This window comes from Monodon monoceros, unplaced genomic scaffold (genome assembly GCF_005190385.1).
Source record: "Monodon monoceros isolate NGI ecotype Baffin Bay Population unplaced genomic scaffold, NGI_Narwhal_1 Super_Scaffold_13, whole genome shotgun sequence".
Taxonomy (NCBI): Eukaryota; Metazoa; Chordata; class Mammalia; order Artiodactyla; family Monodontidae; genus Monodon; species Monodon monoceros.
Genome location: NW_021703769.1, coordinates 16,355,512 through 16,374,418, shown reverse-complemented (window position 1 = coordinate 16,374,418; position 18,907 = coordinate 16,355,512). Strand labels below are relative to the sequence as shown.

Sequence of the window (18,907 nt, the reverse complement as noted above, 5' to 3'; positions counted from 1 at the left end):
CCTGGGCTCTGAACAGTTACCACGCTGAGCACTTACTGTGGGCCTGGCACTTTCCTCCATACTGGGGATACAGCAGTGAAGAGACAGACGACATCCCCGTGCTAATGACTCTTATGCTCTAGTGGGGGTGGGGAGAGAGTAAATAAATACACGTCACGTGGTGAAAGTTTGATAAAGAAAAATACAACAGGGTAAGAAAGTACACGGAGGGATGCTGGTTTAAAGTGGGTGATCACCGTATCACCTCACACCTGTCGGAATGGCTATGATCAAAAAGTGAGGATGCGGGGAGAAGGTGGGAGTGTAAATTGGTGCAGCCACTATGGAAACAATGTGGAGGTTCTTTAAAAAATTAAAAATAGACTTATTATATGATCCAGCAATTCCACTTCTGGGTATACAGTGTATCCAAAAGAAATGAAAGTGCTGTCTCAAAGAGATAACTGTACTCTCATGTTCACTGCAGCATTATTCACAGTAGCCAACACATAGAAACAACTTAAGTGTTCATCAACAAAAGAATGGATAAAGAAAACGTAGGGGGGCTTCCCTGGTAGCACAGTGGTTGAGAATCTGCCTGCCAATGCAGGGGACACGGGTTCGAGCCCTGGTCTGGGAAGATCCCACATGCCGCGGAGCAAGTAGGCCCGTGAGCCACAACTACTGAGCCTGCGCGTCTGGAGCCTGTGCTCCGCAACAAGAGAGGCCGCGATAGTGAGAGGCCTGCGCACCGCGATGTAGAGTGGCCCCCGCTTGGCGCAACTAGAGAAAGCCCCCGCAGAGAAACGAAGACCCAACACAGCCAAAAATAAATAAAATTAATTAATTAAAAAAAAAAAAAGAAAAGAAAACGTGGGGAGGGACTTCCCTGGCAGTCGAGTGGTTAAGACTCTGCACTTCCACTGCAGGGGCGCAGGTTCAATCCCTAGTCGGGGAACTAAGATCCTACGTACCTCACTGCGTGGCCAAAAAGAAAAAAAATGTGAGGAATGTGATATATACACACACACAATGGAATGTTATTCAGCCATAAAAAAGAAGGAAACCCTGCCTTTTGCTACAACACAGGTGGACCTTGAGGGCATTATACTAAGCCAAGTAAGTCAGACAGAAAAAGACAAATACTGCGTGTTCGCACTTATACACAGAGTCCAAAAAAGTCGAACTTATAGAAACAGAGTAGAATACTGGTTGCCAGGGGCTGGGGAGTGGGAGAAATTGGGAGATGCAGGTCAAACGTTACACACTCCCAGCTCTAAGATGAATAAGTTCTGGGGAATCTCATATACTAGGTAAGTAAGAGGGTGTGGCGGTGCTCTAATAGAACTTTATTTACAAAACCCGAAAGCAGGCCTGATTTGGTCTGGGGCCATAGCTTGCCACAGTCATTGCACTCCACCCTCTTGAGTTGCCATGTTTTCCCAAAATCCATTCAAATTGATAGCCTCTGGAATGATAAATTTTTTCAAACATAAGACAGCCTATCAGAATCCAGCTTACATCACTTCAAAGCTTGGGAAAAACTTTTGGTTTCCAAAAGTAAGAATACCCACTGGATTGAAAATCACAACTATGCCCTGCTCCAGACTGTACTTTACAATCTGGGTAATTATGGATTTGAAGTTATTAACTCTCTTCTGTATCAGATTGAGGCTTCTCTCCCTCTCTTTCTGACAGACTCCTGTCAGCACTCCACAACTTTCAAATGAGCAGTGACCTTTATCTGCCACCATGTTTATAGACACTTCAGACACCGCCACATGCTGTACATCCATCATTTCTCCTTTGAGTTGTTCTTCCAAAATATCAACAGAGGTGAGTTAGATTATCAGCAAGACTCCACAGAAAGCTGATGACCCAACACTCCCTTCAATGATGCTACTTGAGACTGTTTCCTCTTAGGCAATTCAAATTTTTTGTTAAGAGTAGTCAGTGGGTGGTACTTCTCTGGCAGTCTAGTGCTTCCACTGCAGGGGACATGACTGCAATTCCTGGTCGGGGAACTAAGATCCTGCATGCTGCTGCGCGACAAAAAAAAAAAAAAAGGAGTAGTCACTGGGCTCTGGAGAAAGAGAGGTGAGAGAGTGTGGAGGACATCAGCTACATCTTTCTCTTTGGGCAAATGAACTGAAAGGAGAGAGGAGGTGACACCCCACTCCCCATATGCTTCTAAGTGCTACCCCATTACCTTCCCAAAAGGAATATTCAGAGTGGCATTTCCTGGTTCACCTCTTGCCAACAATGAATTTTTGCGTGGCTTGTGGGATCTTAGTTCCCCAACCAGAGATCAAACCTGTGCGCTAAGGCAGTGAAAGCATGGAGTTCTAACCACTGGACAGCCAGGGAATTCCCCTCCAACAATGAATTTGAACAAACTTTAAAATATTGACAATTCAATGAGTGAAAAAAATGTTATCCCGTTAATTCTTCTTTCCCTAATTACTATATGCCACACACAACTTTTTTAAGATCCACCTATATATTTTACTTACCTAACTTTAAGCACAGACAGTGTAGCCTCTACAGTCAGATGCCAGTTATTAACACTCACCCTCCCCTAGTCGTGACAGCCAACAGACCCCCAGACTTTGCCAAATGTCCCCTGGTGGGGGCAAAATCGCCCCCTTCCAACAGAACCTGTAGAATATCAAGGTTGCCCCACTCACGAAGAGCTGGAATATACGGAGATACCTAAACAGCCAGTATTATCGCCGTGATGCCATTCCCTCTCAGCTTGTTTGACACCACGCCCTCCAGCTCTCCTTCCCACCTCTCTGGTCACTTCTTCCCAGCACCTTTTCCTGAACTGAAGTTTCAGAAGACTCCAGGGTCTTCTGCTCTCCACTTAAACTTATTCCTCTGTGGTTTTCATCTAGTTCTCCAGCTTTAAATGGCATCTCTAGTGATAAACTCCAAAATGTGCGTTTCTGCCACATAGATAAGATGCCTTCCAAACCAATGGGGGAAGGGATCGCGTTGGGACAACGGACTCTCCACAGTGGGGAGAACATGAGCGTACCTCTGGGGCAGGACTGCCAGGTCTTGCTCAACTTTCTTGGGCCAGAGGCTTTGGCCCTGCTCCTTTCGTCGGCAATTACAGCGAGCGTGAGACTGCCATATACACCTCAATCTATAGGTGGCTCCAGGTGCCAGTGCTCCAAGAAAGACCCATGGAAGGAGAGGTGGACGTACAGGGAGGCGGTGAAGTGAGACAACGATGACGGCTGTGAGACCACGATGACGGCTGTGAGACCAAGAGGGATAGAAGCCAGCAGGGCTGTGCGCGCCCGGCCGGGTCCCCACGACCTCGGAGCGCAAACCTCGTACGCTGTGGAAAAGGGTACCTAATCGACTGTGTCCGAAAGCACCTTCCCCACCAGCCGAACGTGAGCCGAACGACCCGCGGAGAAAATTCGAGCCTCGTTTCCCGGGACCAATCAGAGACCGCGGAGGCCTATTATGACAACCTCGAGAACCAATGAAAAAAGGGATTCTCCTAGCGCCCGTCCTGGAGAGATCACACAGAGGAACGGTTCGTTTTTTTATTTTAAGTACAAATTAGAAAACAAATCCGCGGCTGGAGACGGAATACGACGTTTACAAGGATGTGTGGAGAAAATTCGGTGAGCTGGTAGAACCTCACTTCCCAAAAACTTGGCGGGCGAAGAACTCGCAAGTCACCCTCGCGCCCAGCGCTCCGGCTTAAAGCGCGGGAGGGTAGGTGCAGCGCGCTGACGCCACACGCCGGGCCCCACCCACAGCCGCCCGCCCTTATAGCGTAGCCCAGGCGCGCGCGCACCATTGTGTGGCTGGACTCGGCCGCCGCTGCGGAGGGAGGTGTGTGTCCGGGCTCTCGCCGTCCCCGCACCCGCACCGCGGCTTCTGCCTTGCGGTCCGCCGTTCGACAGCCAGCCCTCGGGCCCCTCGCCCGCCACGGACATGCCGCGCGTCTACATAGGACGCCTGAGCTACAACGTCCGGGAGAAGGACATCCAGCGCTTTTTCAGTGGCTATGGCCGCCTTCTCGAAATAGACCTTAAAAATGGGTGAGTCTGGCCTGGGTGCCCACGTCCGCCCGCAGCGCCCCGGGCCTGCGGCGGCAGGGCAACGCCGGAAGGAGGAGACGGCCAAGGCCGCGGCGCCGCGTGGCAGGGCCGCCAAGATGGCGGCGGCGCGGGGCTGCGGGAGCGCGCGGGGGGGGGCGGGGGCGCGTGCGTGCGCGCCCCCGGCCTAACGACTCCCGCCGGTCTCCCGCCCTCGCACCGCCCCTCAGGTACGGCTTCGTGGAGTTCGAGGACTCCCGCGACGCCGACGACGCCGTTTACGAGCTGAACGGCAAGGAGCTCTGCGGCGAGCGCGTGATCGTGGAGCACGCCCGGGGCCCGCGCCGCGATCGTGACGGCTACAGCTACGGAAGCCGCAGTGAGTCCCACCCCCGCGCGCTCCGCGTCCTTGGGACCCCGGGGGGCGGGCGCAGGCTTAGGGGGGCCGGGGTGGGGCCTCCCAGCCGGGCAGGCGCGGTGGCCGGGGTCGTTTGACTCGGGTGTCCCCGGGGCCCGCTGCCTTCGCGCCTGCCCGGTGAAGACACGGGACGCCGGAGCGCGGGGATTGGGTGGTGGGTTTTGCCTAGCCAGGGTTTGGGTGTTTGGGGGCGGGGTTGCTAAGCTGGGAGGGGGTGACGTGCTGGGCCCCTGTCAGCACTGTCGTGGGCTCTGCCTACGGAGGAAGTGAGGGATGGCTGTATTTGTTGCATGCCCCTTACTTACCTGTCAGTGCATTAGCTGGGAATGTGAATGATTTAGCCTAGAAGTTTGGGGACAGGCTGGGGTGGAGGTGGGGTCGGGGCGGGAAAGGGGGTGGGGTTTTAAGAGTAGATTTTAGTGTTATTCAAATTGGCGGGGGCCAAAGGAAATATTCTTTAGAAGTAATGTGGTAGTCTACCACAAAGTAGATTTAAATGAGCTTTATGCTGTATTTGAACTAGTTGGGGCATGTTATTGGGAGGAGGTGGGGGGATTTTTGGTTATGTTAAATGTTTGATGTTGAAATTGTTGCATGTTGAATTCAAACTTTTTAACAAGTCCTTGATGTTTCAATTTGAAAGTGACCAATGGGGCTGAGGCTGTGTCCACTGAGGCTAAGATGACTGCCTTTCCTGATTGGCCTTGGCTTTTCCATACATTGTGTGACCCTTGCCCTATGACCCTTTGGCTGACCTTACCGGAAGCCATGACGACAGCAGCCTTTTGCCATTAGACGCAGGGTGATGGTGAGGATTCCAAGGGTTAGACAAAACTGGTTAATCTGAACTAGGTGACTGTTACCTTGCGTGTTTTGTGGCCAAACCACCACCAAAAACCTCACACTGTGATGTAAGTACTTAGTGTAACTAGTAAACATTTTTGTAAAATGTAGAAATGCATGTAATCAGTTAAGTTTTATATTTTACAATGTTCTGTAAAATAAAACTTAGCGAGGTAAATTGAATAAAGGAGCAGTCACTTTCTAACAGAATGTAGGAGAGTTTAGTTGGATTTAGTCTATTTGACTTGCCCTTAATTTAATTTATGGCAAATCACAACTGTATCAAAGGTTTAGCAATATAGTAGCAAAGTCCTACTCCAGTAAATAAAAGTTGATATGTTTGTACTAACTTTCAAAAACTTGTATCCCTATCACTACAAAGCATCTAATTGTTCTCTTCATGTGATAAAGGTGGTGGAGGTGGATACAGCAGTCGGAGAACCTCTGGCAGAGACAAATATGGACCACCTGTACGCACAGAATTCAGGCTTATTGTAGAAAATCTTTCTAGTCGTTGCAGTTGGCAAGATTTAAAGGTGAGTGCTATAATGTGAGGTGAAAAAGATATGACTAATGGTTAAAAGGTAGGGTTTTGTATTGCTCTTTCATTTCTGAGGATTGGATTTAGCGCATAGTTGTTTTTTCTTTAGATTTTTGGGTCTGACCAGTCTTGTTGCTCTTTTTAGGATTTCATGAGACAAGCAGGTGAAGTAACCTATGCGGATGCTCACAAAGAACGCACAAATGAAGGCGTCATTGAGTTTCGCTCCTACTCTGACATGAAGCGTGCTTTGGATAAGCTGGATGGTACGGAAATCAATGGGAGAAATATTAGACTAATTGAAGATAAACCACGAACAAGCCACAGGCGGTCTTATTCTGGAAGCAGATCAAGGTAACTTATTGAAGGATATGGAGAAGGGAGGAAACAGTATTTGCCACAAATAAAGAAAAATTCAATCAGCAGTGTTTCAATTGCTACTTAATTGAAATTAGGTCAGTTCTTAGTTTCTTTTGTTGCATCATTGGAGCAATTGTTGGTTAGTCTATTTTTCATAAATGGTACAAACATTCACATCAGGATGTCTTGAGATAAAGATTTTTTGTCACGTTTCTTGTTACAGGTCACGGTCTAGAAGAAGGTCACGAAGTAGGAGTCGTAGGAGCAGCCGCAGTAGATCTCGAAGTATCTCAAAAAGTCGCTCCCGGTAAATGTGTTCTTGAGTGTTTTTCTGAATTACATACTTTATGTTTATAGAGTGCTTATGTGTTTGGCAAGGTACTGAAAAAAAAATCTGGCTTTTATTGTCTAGATCCAGGTCTCGGAGCAAAGGTCGATCACGTTCTCGTTCAAAAGGCAGGAAATCTAGATCAAAAAGCAAATCTAAACCTAAGTCTGATCGAGGCTCCCGTTCGCGCTCTCGGAGCAGATCGAAGGATGAATATGAGAAATCTCGAAGCAGGTCTCGTTCTCGATCTCGTTCCCCCAAAGAAAATGGGAAAGGTGATATAAAGTCAAAATCCAGATCAAGGAGCCAGTCTCGTTCCAATTCACCCCTACCTGCTCCACCCTCAAAGGCCCGTTCTGTGTCCCCTCCACCAAAAAGAGCTTCAAGATCCCATTCTAGATCTCATTCAAAGTCAAGGTCACGATCCAGATCGAGTTCCAGAGATTAACCCAGAACTCTACATTCTTTGCACACTATTACGGAACACTTTCCTACTTGCTTAGGCAGTTACTCTTCCACGTTTGTACTCGGCCTCTTCTGCAAGAAGAGTCTCCCGAAAACAGGGGCATACAAAAATTGGATTTGTAGCCAAATTTGATGAAAAAGATGAGATTCTAAAGAAATGGCATGAAGTCAAAGATCTTCTCCCTTTGTAGAATTAAGATAACTTTGATTTTATAGCTTTTGAGCTAAAATAACTTTTGTAAAGATTAAGCTCATTTAGATTTTTTTAAGTATTTCAGCAGCATCTGCTGCAGGGGTTCCTGTCATTGTTATGTTTGCTTAATTTTAAATTAACCGTTTCAAGCTTTGAACACTTAAGGCTTTAGAGGGAGAACCCAATTTCCAATTATGTTGGCTTTTTATAAAGCTTGAGTTATGTAAGATTTCAATAAAAGTTTGCTACCAAGATGATTGCCTTATTGAATAGGTCACTCTTAAATTCCTTCAAATATTGATTATCTGCTATCTGTGGAAGTAATGTAAATTCTACTTAAGTGTAAAACAAGGCAAGTCTCAGACCAGCAATAAATTATTCAATTTGGATAACATTATTTTGTCCTGTTATTCAAATTTGCCAGAGTCATATTGGCCCCCTAAACAGGTTAAGTTAAAAATAAAAGATTTTATAGTCGATCTGTTCTACAATTTTGCCTAAATTAATAGATTTTTTAAATAGTGAAAACTTTTTCAAACTTAAATTGATTGAACTCTTCAAAAAATAGTTCCTGTTGTTTGGGATCTTATCTAGCCTGGTAATCCCACTTTCTGGAAGTGGTCATTGTAATTAGTGTTTTGTTAGAATAAGGTTCCATGGTCTTTAATGTTTGTTATGTAAAAATGGAAGTAACCTTTCTTTGATCAGAAATTTGGTGTGTTATTCAAAATGGAAAAGCAAATATTTCATTTTCTACTGAAAGATCCTTAACAGGCACTTAAAACAGATCGCTTGATAAATCAGTTTTACTGATTAAAGTAAAATTCCACCTAACAAGTCAGTCCCCTTTAGTTAGTGGGGTTCTGTGATAATTGGTTAGATCATCCTCGTAGAACTTTATGTGGTTGGCTTGGAAAAAATTTAAATGGGTTAACCCTAAACTTTTGTACTTCGTCATGAAGGGTAATGAATACTGTGGAAACCAAATTTTATAATACTGCAAATTTGTAGGAGTTACTGGGTTACCAATTAGTCCATACATCCGTTAAGCCTAGTTAGTTGAGATTGCAGTTTGAGAAATGAATTACCTTATATATATATTTTTTTCCAGATTCTTTAAATAAGGTAATTTCATTAAAAGCACTCATTAATCTTAGTCTGAAATTAAGATGTAGGTTATATGGCTCAGCTTTAACATCTGCCTGGGAGCTGTCACTCTATATAAGGTGTTAAGGGCTGGGTAGTGTTAGGGTGTGGTGGGTACCACTCATTGTGCTGCAGGGGGGACTAGAAAGCATCATAATCTAGAGTTGGTTTGTAGGTTCAGATAATCCAGAAGGCAAGCCTAGTCAAATTGAGACTGTGGAAAAGGTTGAGTCAAAGATCTAGATGCCAAAGTGACACTGTAACTGCTAGTGTTTGCTCATGTAAAAAGACTTGTTCTAATAATTACTGGGCTTCCTGTTATGAAATCTTAGAGCCTAATCTTAGGAACATAGTGCCCCAGAAGGTTGATGCTTCTTCCAAGACCTTATTTTCTTTAATGCTTTTGATATATTTTTTTTAGATGTTCATAAGAAATATGGTTTATTTGGGTTTTTTTTTCAATATAAACTTCAGATTTTGAGAGAAGAAACTGGTATCTGTAATTATAGTTCATTGATTTGCCTGTTTGAAAGAACAAAAGTTAGGACTCTTACATGAGGAAGCAAGCCTCCACTGCCTTTCAAATTACATTTAAGGACAAGTTACTTTTAAGAATTGGCTTTGACCAAAGTTCTCTTGTTTTCAGCGAAAGAACAAAAGCTTTTAAAAGCACAGCCTGTTGAAATGAAAGAGGGGAGTACTACAATGTGAAATTAGGCTTTCTAAAAGTATGCAGCATCCTTCAACTGGGCTTTCTTGTGTCGATATTCCATCGCATGGTAGTCAGGTTTGTTTGCATTGTTAGCTCCCCCTGCCCCGACCCCGTGGGTAATTGTATAGGTAAATGTCTGCATCCATAAGAATTCAGCAGCAAAGGCCAACTTATTAAAATTCTGGTTCCTATCCCACACCTGTGGACCTACATCATTGGACGTGCTAAACCACTGTATTTATAACACTGGCCCACTTGACCAGTGAAATGTTTAGTTCCTTGCTAACTTTGAAGTAGAATCTGAGTCTCTACAACTTGCCACATGTTCATCTGTGGCTGGATGGAGTATTAACCTGGTGGAGAGCAAACTAGAAGTGAATGATAACTGGATCCCCCTTTCTTTTATGTGATAGCGTGTGGACATGCCATAGTGCCTTTATGGCCAGTTCCAGTCCTTCCTGCTCCTGTGACTTAATGTTCCACTCCTGTGTTGTTACCATCTTTTCTCTTGGTATCTTCTTTCTCCCACTTTGTTAACCTGCTTTGTGCTTTATTACTTCAATAAAATGTTCGCTGAGGGAAAGGTTTGTTTTGAGTTTATTGTGTATTCCCGCTTAGCGCCACATATTTGGCAGATGGTTTTTTGAATTTGAGTTGCCGTTGGCAAGTTTCATTCCTGGTTTGAGTATGAGAAAAGGTCTTGTTTTCAGCTCCTCAGAAACATGAGGTTAGGATCAACATAGTAGATGGTTTAACTGGGGCAAGTACTTAACATCGTGCTTCAGTGTCATCTGCAAAGTGGTAGGGGTAACCCCTCATGGGTGGTGAAGATGAAAGGTTAATATGTGAGAAGTACTTAGAACAGTACCATAGTAAGTAACTATGCTGCTACGAAGGACTAAACATGCTAAGTCTCTGCTATTGCCCTGCTTTAGTTTTCACACAGAATTTACCCATTGTTACCTTGTAGCAGTTTGAACATTTTCTGTGACAATTACTCAGATAAACTAGGGAGCCCAGTCATCTTTTCCCACCTGATTTCACTTTTATTTACATTGCTTTCAGAAAGCATTGTTTTCTACCTTCATCCAGGTTTTGTGGTTGTACACAAATCTTGTGGAATGTTTTAAGTTCCTGATTTAATTTTTAATTACAAAAGTAGTATGTCCTTGGAATATAAAGTATCACTCTTTTAGAGCCCACTTACTAAGGTAGCTGCTTCTAACACAGTGTATTTGCCCAGACTTCTCCAGTTGTAATTCCTATGTGCTTCAGTAAGCTATTCATACCATGTGTTCTGCGACTTGCTTTTTTTTTTTTTGGCCAAGCTGTGCGGCTTGTGGGATCTCAGTTTCCCAACCAGGGATCGAACCCGCAGCCTCGGCAGTGAAAGCGAGGTGTCCTAACCACTGGACCGCCGGGGAAGTCCCAAAATATTGAGCTTTTTGAGGCAGCAACCACATCTTGAACAAGATACATCTTTGTGTCCCTAACACCATGTATGCTTCCATTCACTAAAAGGATGTGTATTTGCAGTTGTGTTAATTGGTCTTCTAGATCCTAAATAGCTTGTTTAGATTTGCCTGGCTGGCTTATAACAACTTCACAGATGGGCCCCCCAGCATAGTACTTGATAAAGTGATAAAGTGAATAGAAAGGAATCATGGTTCAAAAATCAGAAGGTAAATACAAAAAGTTAATAAACAGTAAATTCCATCCTTGACCCCTTGGAGGAAGCCAGGATTACTAGTTTCTTATGCATCTTTCTGGAGATGCAAACCTGGTAAAATTAATGTTTCCCAGGTAGTTTGATCATAGCTCATCTGAATTTTACAAAAGTGATATTTAAGTATTATACTTTCTACTAAGAAACTCTCACATGTAATTTGTATTATTTATTGTTAACATCCAGAAACTTGCACCCATTTTTGAGATCATTACTGAGAAAGGTATGTTATTTGTATGGGAAGTTGTTAACAGAGGCAGGATTTAAATCCTGGTTCAGTTCTTAACAGCCCTAAAGTGTCAATATCTATTTCAGATACTCAATTCCTCTTAGTGAAAAGCATTGAAGAGGCATGAATGAGCAGGCTTCTTTTATAGTTATTTTGATAAAATTTCAAAATTAGGAAAAATTTGCAATATAGTACAAAAAATTACATACCCTTTGCCATTCACCAATAATGTTTCATTTACGCTGTTTTTTCCTAAACTCTCTGGAAGGTAAGTTATATCTTTCTGTTTTATCCCTAAAATTTTGTGTATTTCCAGGGACATTCTCATATAACTATAGTGTCTGCCTGTCAAAACCAGGAAAATAGCTTTGATATAATCTTATCTCATCCACAGTATTTATATTTTGTCAGTTGTCTATAACATCCTTTATACTTTTTTTTCAATTGGCCCAGGATCATTTGCTGCATTTAGTTGTCATGGTTTTATTTAGTCTCTTTTAAACTGGAACAGGTCCTTGGCCTTTCTTGACCTTGCCATTTTTGAAGAGTAAAGGGTGGTTATTTTGTAGAAGTTTTCTCAATTTGGGTTTGTCTGATGTCTCCTCATGATTGCATTTTTGGCAGAAATATCACAAGAATGAGACCGTCCTCAGTGCATCATATCTAGTGGCGCATTGTGATAATAACCTGAATCAATTATGAAGTCGCTTTTTCCCTTTATAGTCAATAATTTGTGGGAGATAACCAGAGCCTATTCAATACCCAGTTCCTATCAAACTGTCACCCACTATTAACATTTGTTGATTTTCTAAGTTTTGTTCATTGGCATTCTGTCGGGGTGCTTTCTGTGGGGGGTAGACTGTTTTAAAGGTCAGATCTAAAGAAGGGGTGTTTGGGTTTTAGGAGGGGAAGGAATCCTTTTGGAGACTGACAAAGTTACTGAACGGAGAGCTTTGATGGCATCAATTTGTACTCCGTTATTGTGGAAACCAGGACAGTGGTTCCCCTGGCCAAGGGCCGAAAGGGAGCTGGAGGTAACTTTTACGTAGATGAGAGGAATATGCAATAGAAAACTGTCCTCAGCTATGAAAGTGTCTTCCCACATTGTAGGCAGTGAGTGCGATCATCAGAGCAGCTGGCACAGCCACTTGTGAAATAGTAGCTGCCTGTGTTGTAAACCATTCCAGGAGACTCCCTGGCAGTACAGTGGTTAAGGACTCCGCGCTTTCACTGCCAAGGGCTCGGGTTCGATCCCCGCTCGGGGAACTAAGATCCCGCACACCGAGCGGTGCAGCCAAAGATGAAATAAAAATTTCCATGATTAGAATAGTCAAACCTTAATGTTCTAGCCAGGTGAGAAAAAGGTAAAGCAGAGTTGCTGAATATGGTGCCCAAGTATTAGAAATGTCACTACCCCTTTCCAGTCATTCACGAACAGCCTTGCGTGTACTATTTAAATATATTGCTGCTACTTGTATACAAAAGTTCAAACACCGGCTAGAGAATAGTGTGATGGACCTCCTGTGCACGCATCCAGCTTTAACTATCTAGATGCCTATCCACTTTCTCTATAGATACTTTTGAAGGAAATCCTACACATTTCAGCTGAAGATGGTTCAATATATACCTCTAAAAAGACATCTTAAGTCCCATTTATCTATAGGGTCCTCCAGGTTTTTTTCCTTGCACTGTATTTGGAGTTTTTTTGTTTTTTGTTTCTGCAGTGTATTTCTTGAAGGTCACTGTTGAGTAGTTTCCTGGTCTTGATTTCACTGATTGCATTCTCGTGGCATCCTTTAGCATGTTCTGTCCCCTGCATTCCCTGTGAATTAATAAACCTAGAGCAGTGGTTCTGGAAGTGTGGTTCCTGAATCGGTAACATCGGCATCACCTGGGAACTTGTTAGAAATGCAATTTCTCAAGCCCCACCCCAGACTCACTGAATCAAACTGTAGGTGGAGCCCAGCCATAGGTGTTTTAACAAGCCTTCCAGGTGAATCTGGGGCACGCTCAAATTTGAGACCCACTATTCTGGAGGCTTTTTATAAGATTCTGATTCATCTCTTGTTGTTCATATTGGCAGCCACTGATCTTTGTCAGGATCTTTGTCAAGATCCATTAATCCATGAACCCTTGATTTTAAAACTTTTTCAACCCACTGCAGTTCTTTTTGATGTTGCTTTATTCTGTCTTTGATCAGTGGAAGTCAATTTAAGTTGCTTCCTGAGTTCTTTTGAAACAACCCTAATAATCTTAGCAGTTTTTTTGCTTTCTGGTATAAGATTTCCAGGCTCATATATCTAGTCCCAAACCTGCAATCAGGCATTTCTCCCAGGAGCCCTGGTTGCTGCTTTATTCTCAGGAGCCTGAGTCAGACCCACTTGCTGACCTTGGAGAGCTTCCCAGAGAGGCAGGAGGCAAGTGAGACTCCCCCCGGGGGCATACAGAAATGGGTGGCAGCCATTTTGGGGCGCTCGTTCTACCATGAGGTCACTGGTGCTGGCAAGCGCCATTTTGGAGTCCTCGCTGTGGCCTATTATTGCCAGGTGCTAACCCACCAACCAGCAGGCCAGCATCAGTCCCAGAACACCCCAGCCCCACAGCCAGCTGTGGCCCAGGGGTCAGCCTCACCTACCACTGCACCCACAGTAATCAGTTCTGCCCAACAGAAGGGCCACAGAGCCCACACGGGGGCACCCCTAGAGCATACAGCACTGGTGACCAGAGGGGAGTGTGCTGCTGGGCCCCATAGGACATCTAATAAAGCCACCTTTCCAAGAAAGGGAAATGTAACTGATCTACCTAATACAAAGAAATAAAAAGAGATTTAGGCAAAATAAGGAGACACAGAAATATGTTCCAAAGGAACAAGACAAAACTCCAAAAGAAGAGCTAAGCGAAGTGGAGATAAGCAATTTACCCAATAAAGAATTCAAGGTAATGATCATAGAGATGCTCAACCAACTCAGCAGAAGAATGGATGAACACTGGGAGGAGTTTAACAAAGAGTTAGAAAATATAAAGAAAAACCAAACAGAGCTGAGGAATGCAATAATAAAAATACACTAGAAAAAATCAGCAGTAGATTAGATGATATGGAGGAACAGATCAGTGAATTGAAAGACAGAGTAGTGGAAATAACCCAAGCTGAACAGAAAAAAAGAATTTTTAAAAGTGACGATAGTTCAAGAGACCTCTGGGTCAACATCAGATGTACTAAGTCTGAGAAGAAGAGAAGGGGCAGAGAACGTGTTTGAAGAAATAATGGTTGAAAACTACCCTAACCTGGGAAAGGACACAGACATCAAGGTCTAGGAAGCAAAGATAATCCCAAACAAGATCAATCCAAGAGGTTCACACCAAAACACATTGTAATTAAAATGGCAAAGAGAGAATCTTAAAAGTAGCAAGGGAAGTAGAATGGAACACCCGTAAGGCTATCAGCTGGCTTTTCAGCAGAAACTGCAGGTCAGGAGGGAGTGGTGTGATACATTTAAAGTGATGAAAAGTAAAAAACCTACAACCAAGAATACTCTACCCAGCAAGTCTATCATTTAAATTTGAAGGAGAGAGAAAGAGTTCTAGGGACAAGCAAAAGATAAAAGAGTTCAGCACCACCATTTTGGATTTCTGACCTCCAGAACTACAAGATAATTAATTTGTATTGTTATAAGCCACTAACTTTGTGGTCATTTGTTCACCAATTAAAAACTAGTAAGGACTTCCCTGGTGGTGCAGTGGTTAAGAATCCGCCTGCCAATGCACGGGACATGGGTTCGAGCCCTGGTCCGGGAAGATCCCACGTGCCGCGGAGCAACTAAGCCCGTGTGCCACGACTACTGAGCCTGTGCTCTAGAGCCTGTGAGCCACAACTGCTGAACCAGTGCGCCGCAACTACTGAAGTCTGTGTGCTCTAGGCCCACGTGCCACAACTACTGAGTCTGTGTGCTGCAACTACTGAAGCCCACGCACCTAGATCCCATGCTCCGCAACAAGAGAAGCCACCACAATGAGAAGCCAGCTCACCACAACAAAAGCGTAGCCCCTGCTCACCGCAACTAGAGAAAATCCATACGTAGCGATGAAGACCCAACGCAACCAAAATTTTTTTAAAAATAAGCTTAATCCAGTGATTTTTTTTTCCCATTGTTTTTTTTTAATGTTTTTTAAAATTTATTTTTTTGGCTGCGTTGGGTCTTCGTTGCTGCATGCGGGCTTTCTCTAGTTGCAGCGAGCAGGGACTACTCTTCGTTGCAGTGCGCGGGCTTCTCATTGCAGTGGCTTCTCTTGTTGCGGAGCATGGGCTCTAGGTGCACAGGCTTCAGTAGTTGTGGTGTGCAGGCTCAGTAGTTGTGGCTCGTGGGCTCTAGAGCACAGGCTCAGTAGTTGTGATGCACGGGCTTAGTTGCTCCATGGCATGTGAGATCTTCCCCGACCAGGGCTCAAACCCACGTCCCCTGCATTGGCAGGCGGATTCTTAACCACTGCGCCACCAGGGAAGCCCACCCATTGGGTTTTTCAGTAGCATCATGAGACATGAATTCTATCAGTATGGTTGAGAACAAGATTCAGATATTTAGCAGGGCTGGGGTAACAGAAATAGCCGAGGTTCTGGCCCTCACTGAGACAAATTTACCTAGTGGTTGCAAATATAAGCTTCAATTCCCAAAGCCAAATATAAATTTTGTCAGTTTCTGATGCTTTGGAAAACATACACCCATACACCTATGTCCAGGGGGAAAGCAGGACCTGAAGCTAATCATATTCGGAAACTTGCACCTCCCCTGCCTTTTCCACCATGGGACCCCCAGGTCAGGGGTATCCAGTCTTTATACAGGGGATTCAGTTTCAATTCCCAGTACCACATGGACCCAAGATCCCATCTCCCATCATTATGTGTGTGATGAAATCCAAATCCCTATCCAACCACCTCCAGGACAAGAGAGACATCAGGCCACCCCCTGGTTGCTCTGTTTCCATCTTTGTTTCTGACTCCTGCTGACTTCCCCTTCTTTCAAGTTCAGCCATGAATTTACTCTCCTTCCTTCTTGGCTTGCCTGCTTCCTTCCTTCCTTCCTTCCTTGTAATATTTTATCCAGGATTTTGGGGTGTCTGTGCTACAAAATGCTCCCTATTAGCAAAATGTGCCATACCGCTGAAACCAGAAGTGTTTTCCCACTTACAAAAAGAGCACATCCTGATGATTTTTGTAAAATACATGGACTGCCCCAATGGTGAATTTAAAATCTGCTGTAGGAACAGAAAGGTGTGGGCTGCTCACAAACAACAGTTTTCTCTGTGCTTCTATTCATCAACATTTCAAAAAGCTTTGGGTCCACTCTTGGATAGGGGGTTAACTTGGAGAAGACACTGGGGGCTATTAACTTGTAGAAGAGGGGGCTGTCTCTTGAGGGAAGAATTGGACTTGATCACTTTCTCCTGAGGGCAGATTGGACCAGCGGAGCAAACTCTGGCTATATTAGAGGGAGAACCTTCCCCCAAACACATCCACTTGGGAGGAGCTCTCCATCCCTGAAGGTGTGGAGGCAAGCAGGCCCACCAAAGGTATCAAGACCACCAAAATACTGTTAACGAGCAGAAATAAATAATATATCGGCAACTCACACCCACATTCATTGTTTATTCCTGCGTCCCACTAGATCAGATTCCACTAGTCTAAAAGACTCATTCCTTATTGAAATTTATGTGTTTGTGTAGCTCTGTCACTTTCCTTTAATCTTCTGAATACCTAAAATAAACCTTTTGGAATCTAGAACAAGCACAGTCTGGGTAGAAATGAGAGAAAAGTGAGTGGATGGTGTGTATGTTGGTGTGTATAAAGAGACTTCCATTGTTATGGCAACCAGCATCCTCAGCTGCTGTAATCCTGTTCCCAATGATACAGGTTGTGATTAAAAACTGACACTGCGGCGAGGAAGGACACATGTAATGCGTTGGTGTGGCAACCAGAATAAAGTCTGCATAAACTTAAATCTGATGATCACAACAATTAGGGGAATTTGCCTACAATTAATTAGGAACTCTTTTCTCATCTGCACTGGAAATCAGGAGCCTGGAGGTCTGACCTGTGGCCATGACCTTAGGCCAGATGGACCTCAATATCCTTTTCTGTAAAATAAGAGGTTAGATTAAACCACTAATGTGGGTGTGGGGCACAACTCGACTGTACCAAGAGTTGCCCTGTTTTCATCTGCATGCAGTACATCATTAGTCAACAAACGTTTACTGAGCACCCACTCAAGTGTCCAGCCCTGTGCTAGGTGCTGGGGATACACAAACTAGTGTGTTTCCTTCCCTCTTGGAGCTTGCAGTCTCTTAACCTCTCCAATAACACAAATCTATGTGAAGTTACAGCTGCCGTACGTTTAGAGGCATTTTGTGCTACAAGAACCAGTAACAGGGAGATTTGACTAGTTAGATCAACCAAGGAAATCGAAGCACAGACAGGCACAGACAGGCAATGATTTGCGCAAGGCAACACCACCAGGGGAACCCATTATTCAAAACAAAACAAAACACACAAACAAAAAACCCCAAAACAAAAACCCTACGCCATGAAGTAGCTTATAGTCTTTACAAATGGAGAAATGGAGGACCAGGAGGAGAAGTGATATGCCCCAGATCACAGCAGCAGCCAATGGCAATGTGGTCATCCAGACGCAGGCGCGGCTGATGCTGCCCTTTAGGCCATCAGGGCCAGGATCGGAACCCGCACCTCGCGGGGGGCTCCTTTCTTCTGGTCGCATGGCCCTTCGTGCGCCCTGAGACGGTTTTCTGACGTTCCTCGGCTCTCCTTCCTCAGGTGAGAAGCAGGCGCCGTGGGAAGGCGTTGGATAGCGCAGCGACCCGGCCAGGGTGCGTACGGGAGTGCAGCCTGGTCTTGTCACTGACCACTCAGCTCAGGGGCCCACCAGGCTCTCTCTTCCGGCGCCGTGGTCCCCGCGCCCCGCTGCGCGCTGCTAGCTGTGAGGCACGGGGTGGGGGACAGGGAGAATCTCGACCCGTCCCGCCCGCGCAGCAATCCGACCCCGGGGCTAGGGGACATTAGGCCCACGCAGTCGGTGCCCGGCAGGAGGGCCCCCGGCCGGCGTCCCCCAAACGGGCTCCGCGCGCGGTCTGCGCTCCGCGTCCTGCGGGGAGGCGGGCCCGCCCCCCTGTGCGCGCAGGCGCGCGCCGCGCGGGGCTCGGACCGCAGCTCGGCGCTGGGTGGCCGCACGCGGGCCTTGCAGGTAGGACCCCGGGTGCGGGGCGCCGCGCCGCCCGGCCCCGCCTGGCAAAGCGAGTGCTCGCGTCTGCGGCCGCGGGGCGTTGCTCCTCCAGAGCGCCTCCGGCGGAGTGCACGGGCCCAGGAGTAGGTTGGGGGAGCCTGAGTGCAAGGGGGTCTGGGCGGGTGCGGGGCTCGAGGGCAAGGCGAGCGCGTCCGCCGTGCTGCTGCTGGCGGCGATCGGGAGGGTGGGGAGGGAGGCGGCTTGGTTTTTAGAGAAATGCAGTCAATTAAGAGTTGTTCATTAATGGAAGAGAGGGTGTAGAGGGCGGGGCTTTGGTTTTCTTGAAATGGGTCATTTGGCAAACTTTCTCTTTCCTACCGTTAATTTCCAATTTTTATAACGGAAAATTGAATTATTATTATTATTATTTTGCCATAAAGGGAAAGAATAAAAAGAATTCCGCCATTTTGGCGTTTTAAAAAGTAACCGTTCCGCGGGGCTGACTGGTCAGTGACTGCCCCGCCCGCCGCCGTCTACACTAGTCCCTGGAGGCGGGTACCCTGGAGCCCGCAGCCATCCCTCCGGCGTTCTGGCCGCAGCTGCAGCGGGGGGCGGGGCCGAGGCCCCAAGTTTGCGGCGCTCAGGCTCGCTGAGGCTCAGAGTGTGTGTTGAGG

General features: G+C 45.6%; 1 protein-coding gene across 1 annotated transcript; it reads left to right on the top strand.

Annotated features, from left to right (window-relative positions):
- The first annotated feature begins 3,790 nt into the window (after positions 1–3,790).
- Positions 3,791–9,632, top strand: SRSF6 (serine and arginine rich splicing factor 6). The gene is made up of 6 exons (XM_029220926.1): positions 3,791–4,046; positions 4,274–4,422; positions 5,716–5,840; positions 5,991–6,199; positions 6,429–6,512; positions 6,618–9,632. The coding sequence occupies exons 1-6, from the start codon at positions 3,940–3,942 to the stop codon at positions 6,979–6,981; spliced, it is 1,038 nt and encodes a 345-aa protein (XP_029076759.1). The 5' UTR covers positions 3,791–3,939; the 3' UTR covers positions 6,982–9,632.
- Positions 9,633–18,907: the final 9,275 nt, after the last annotated feature.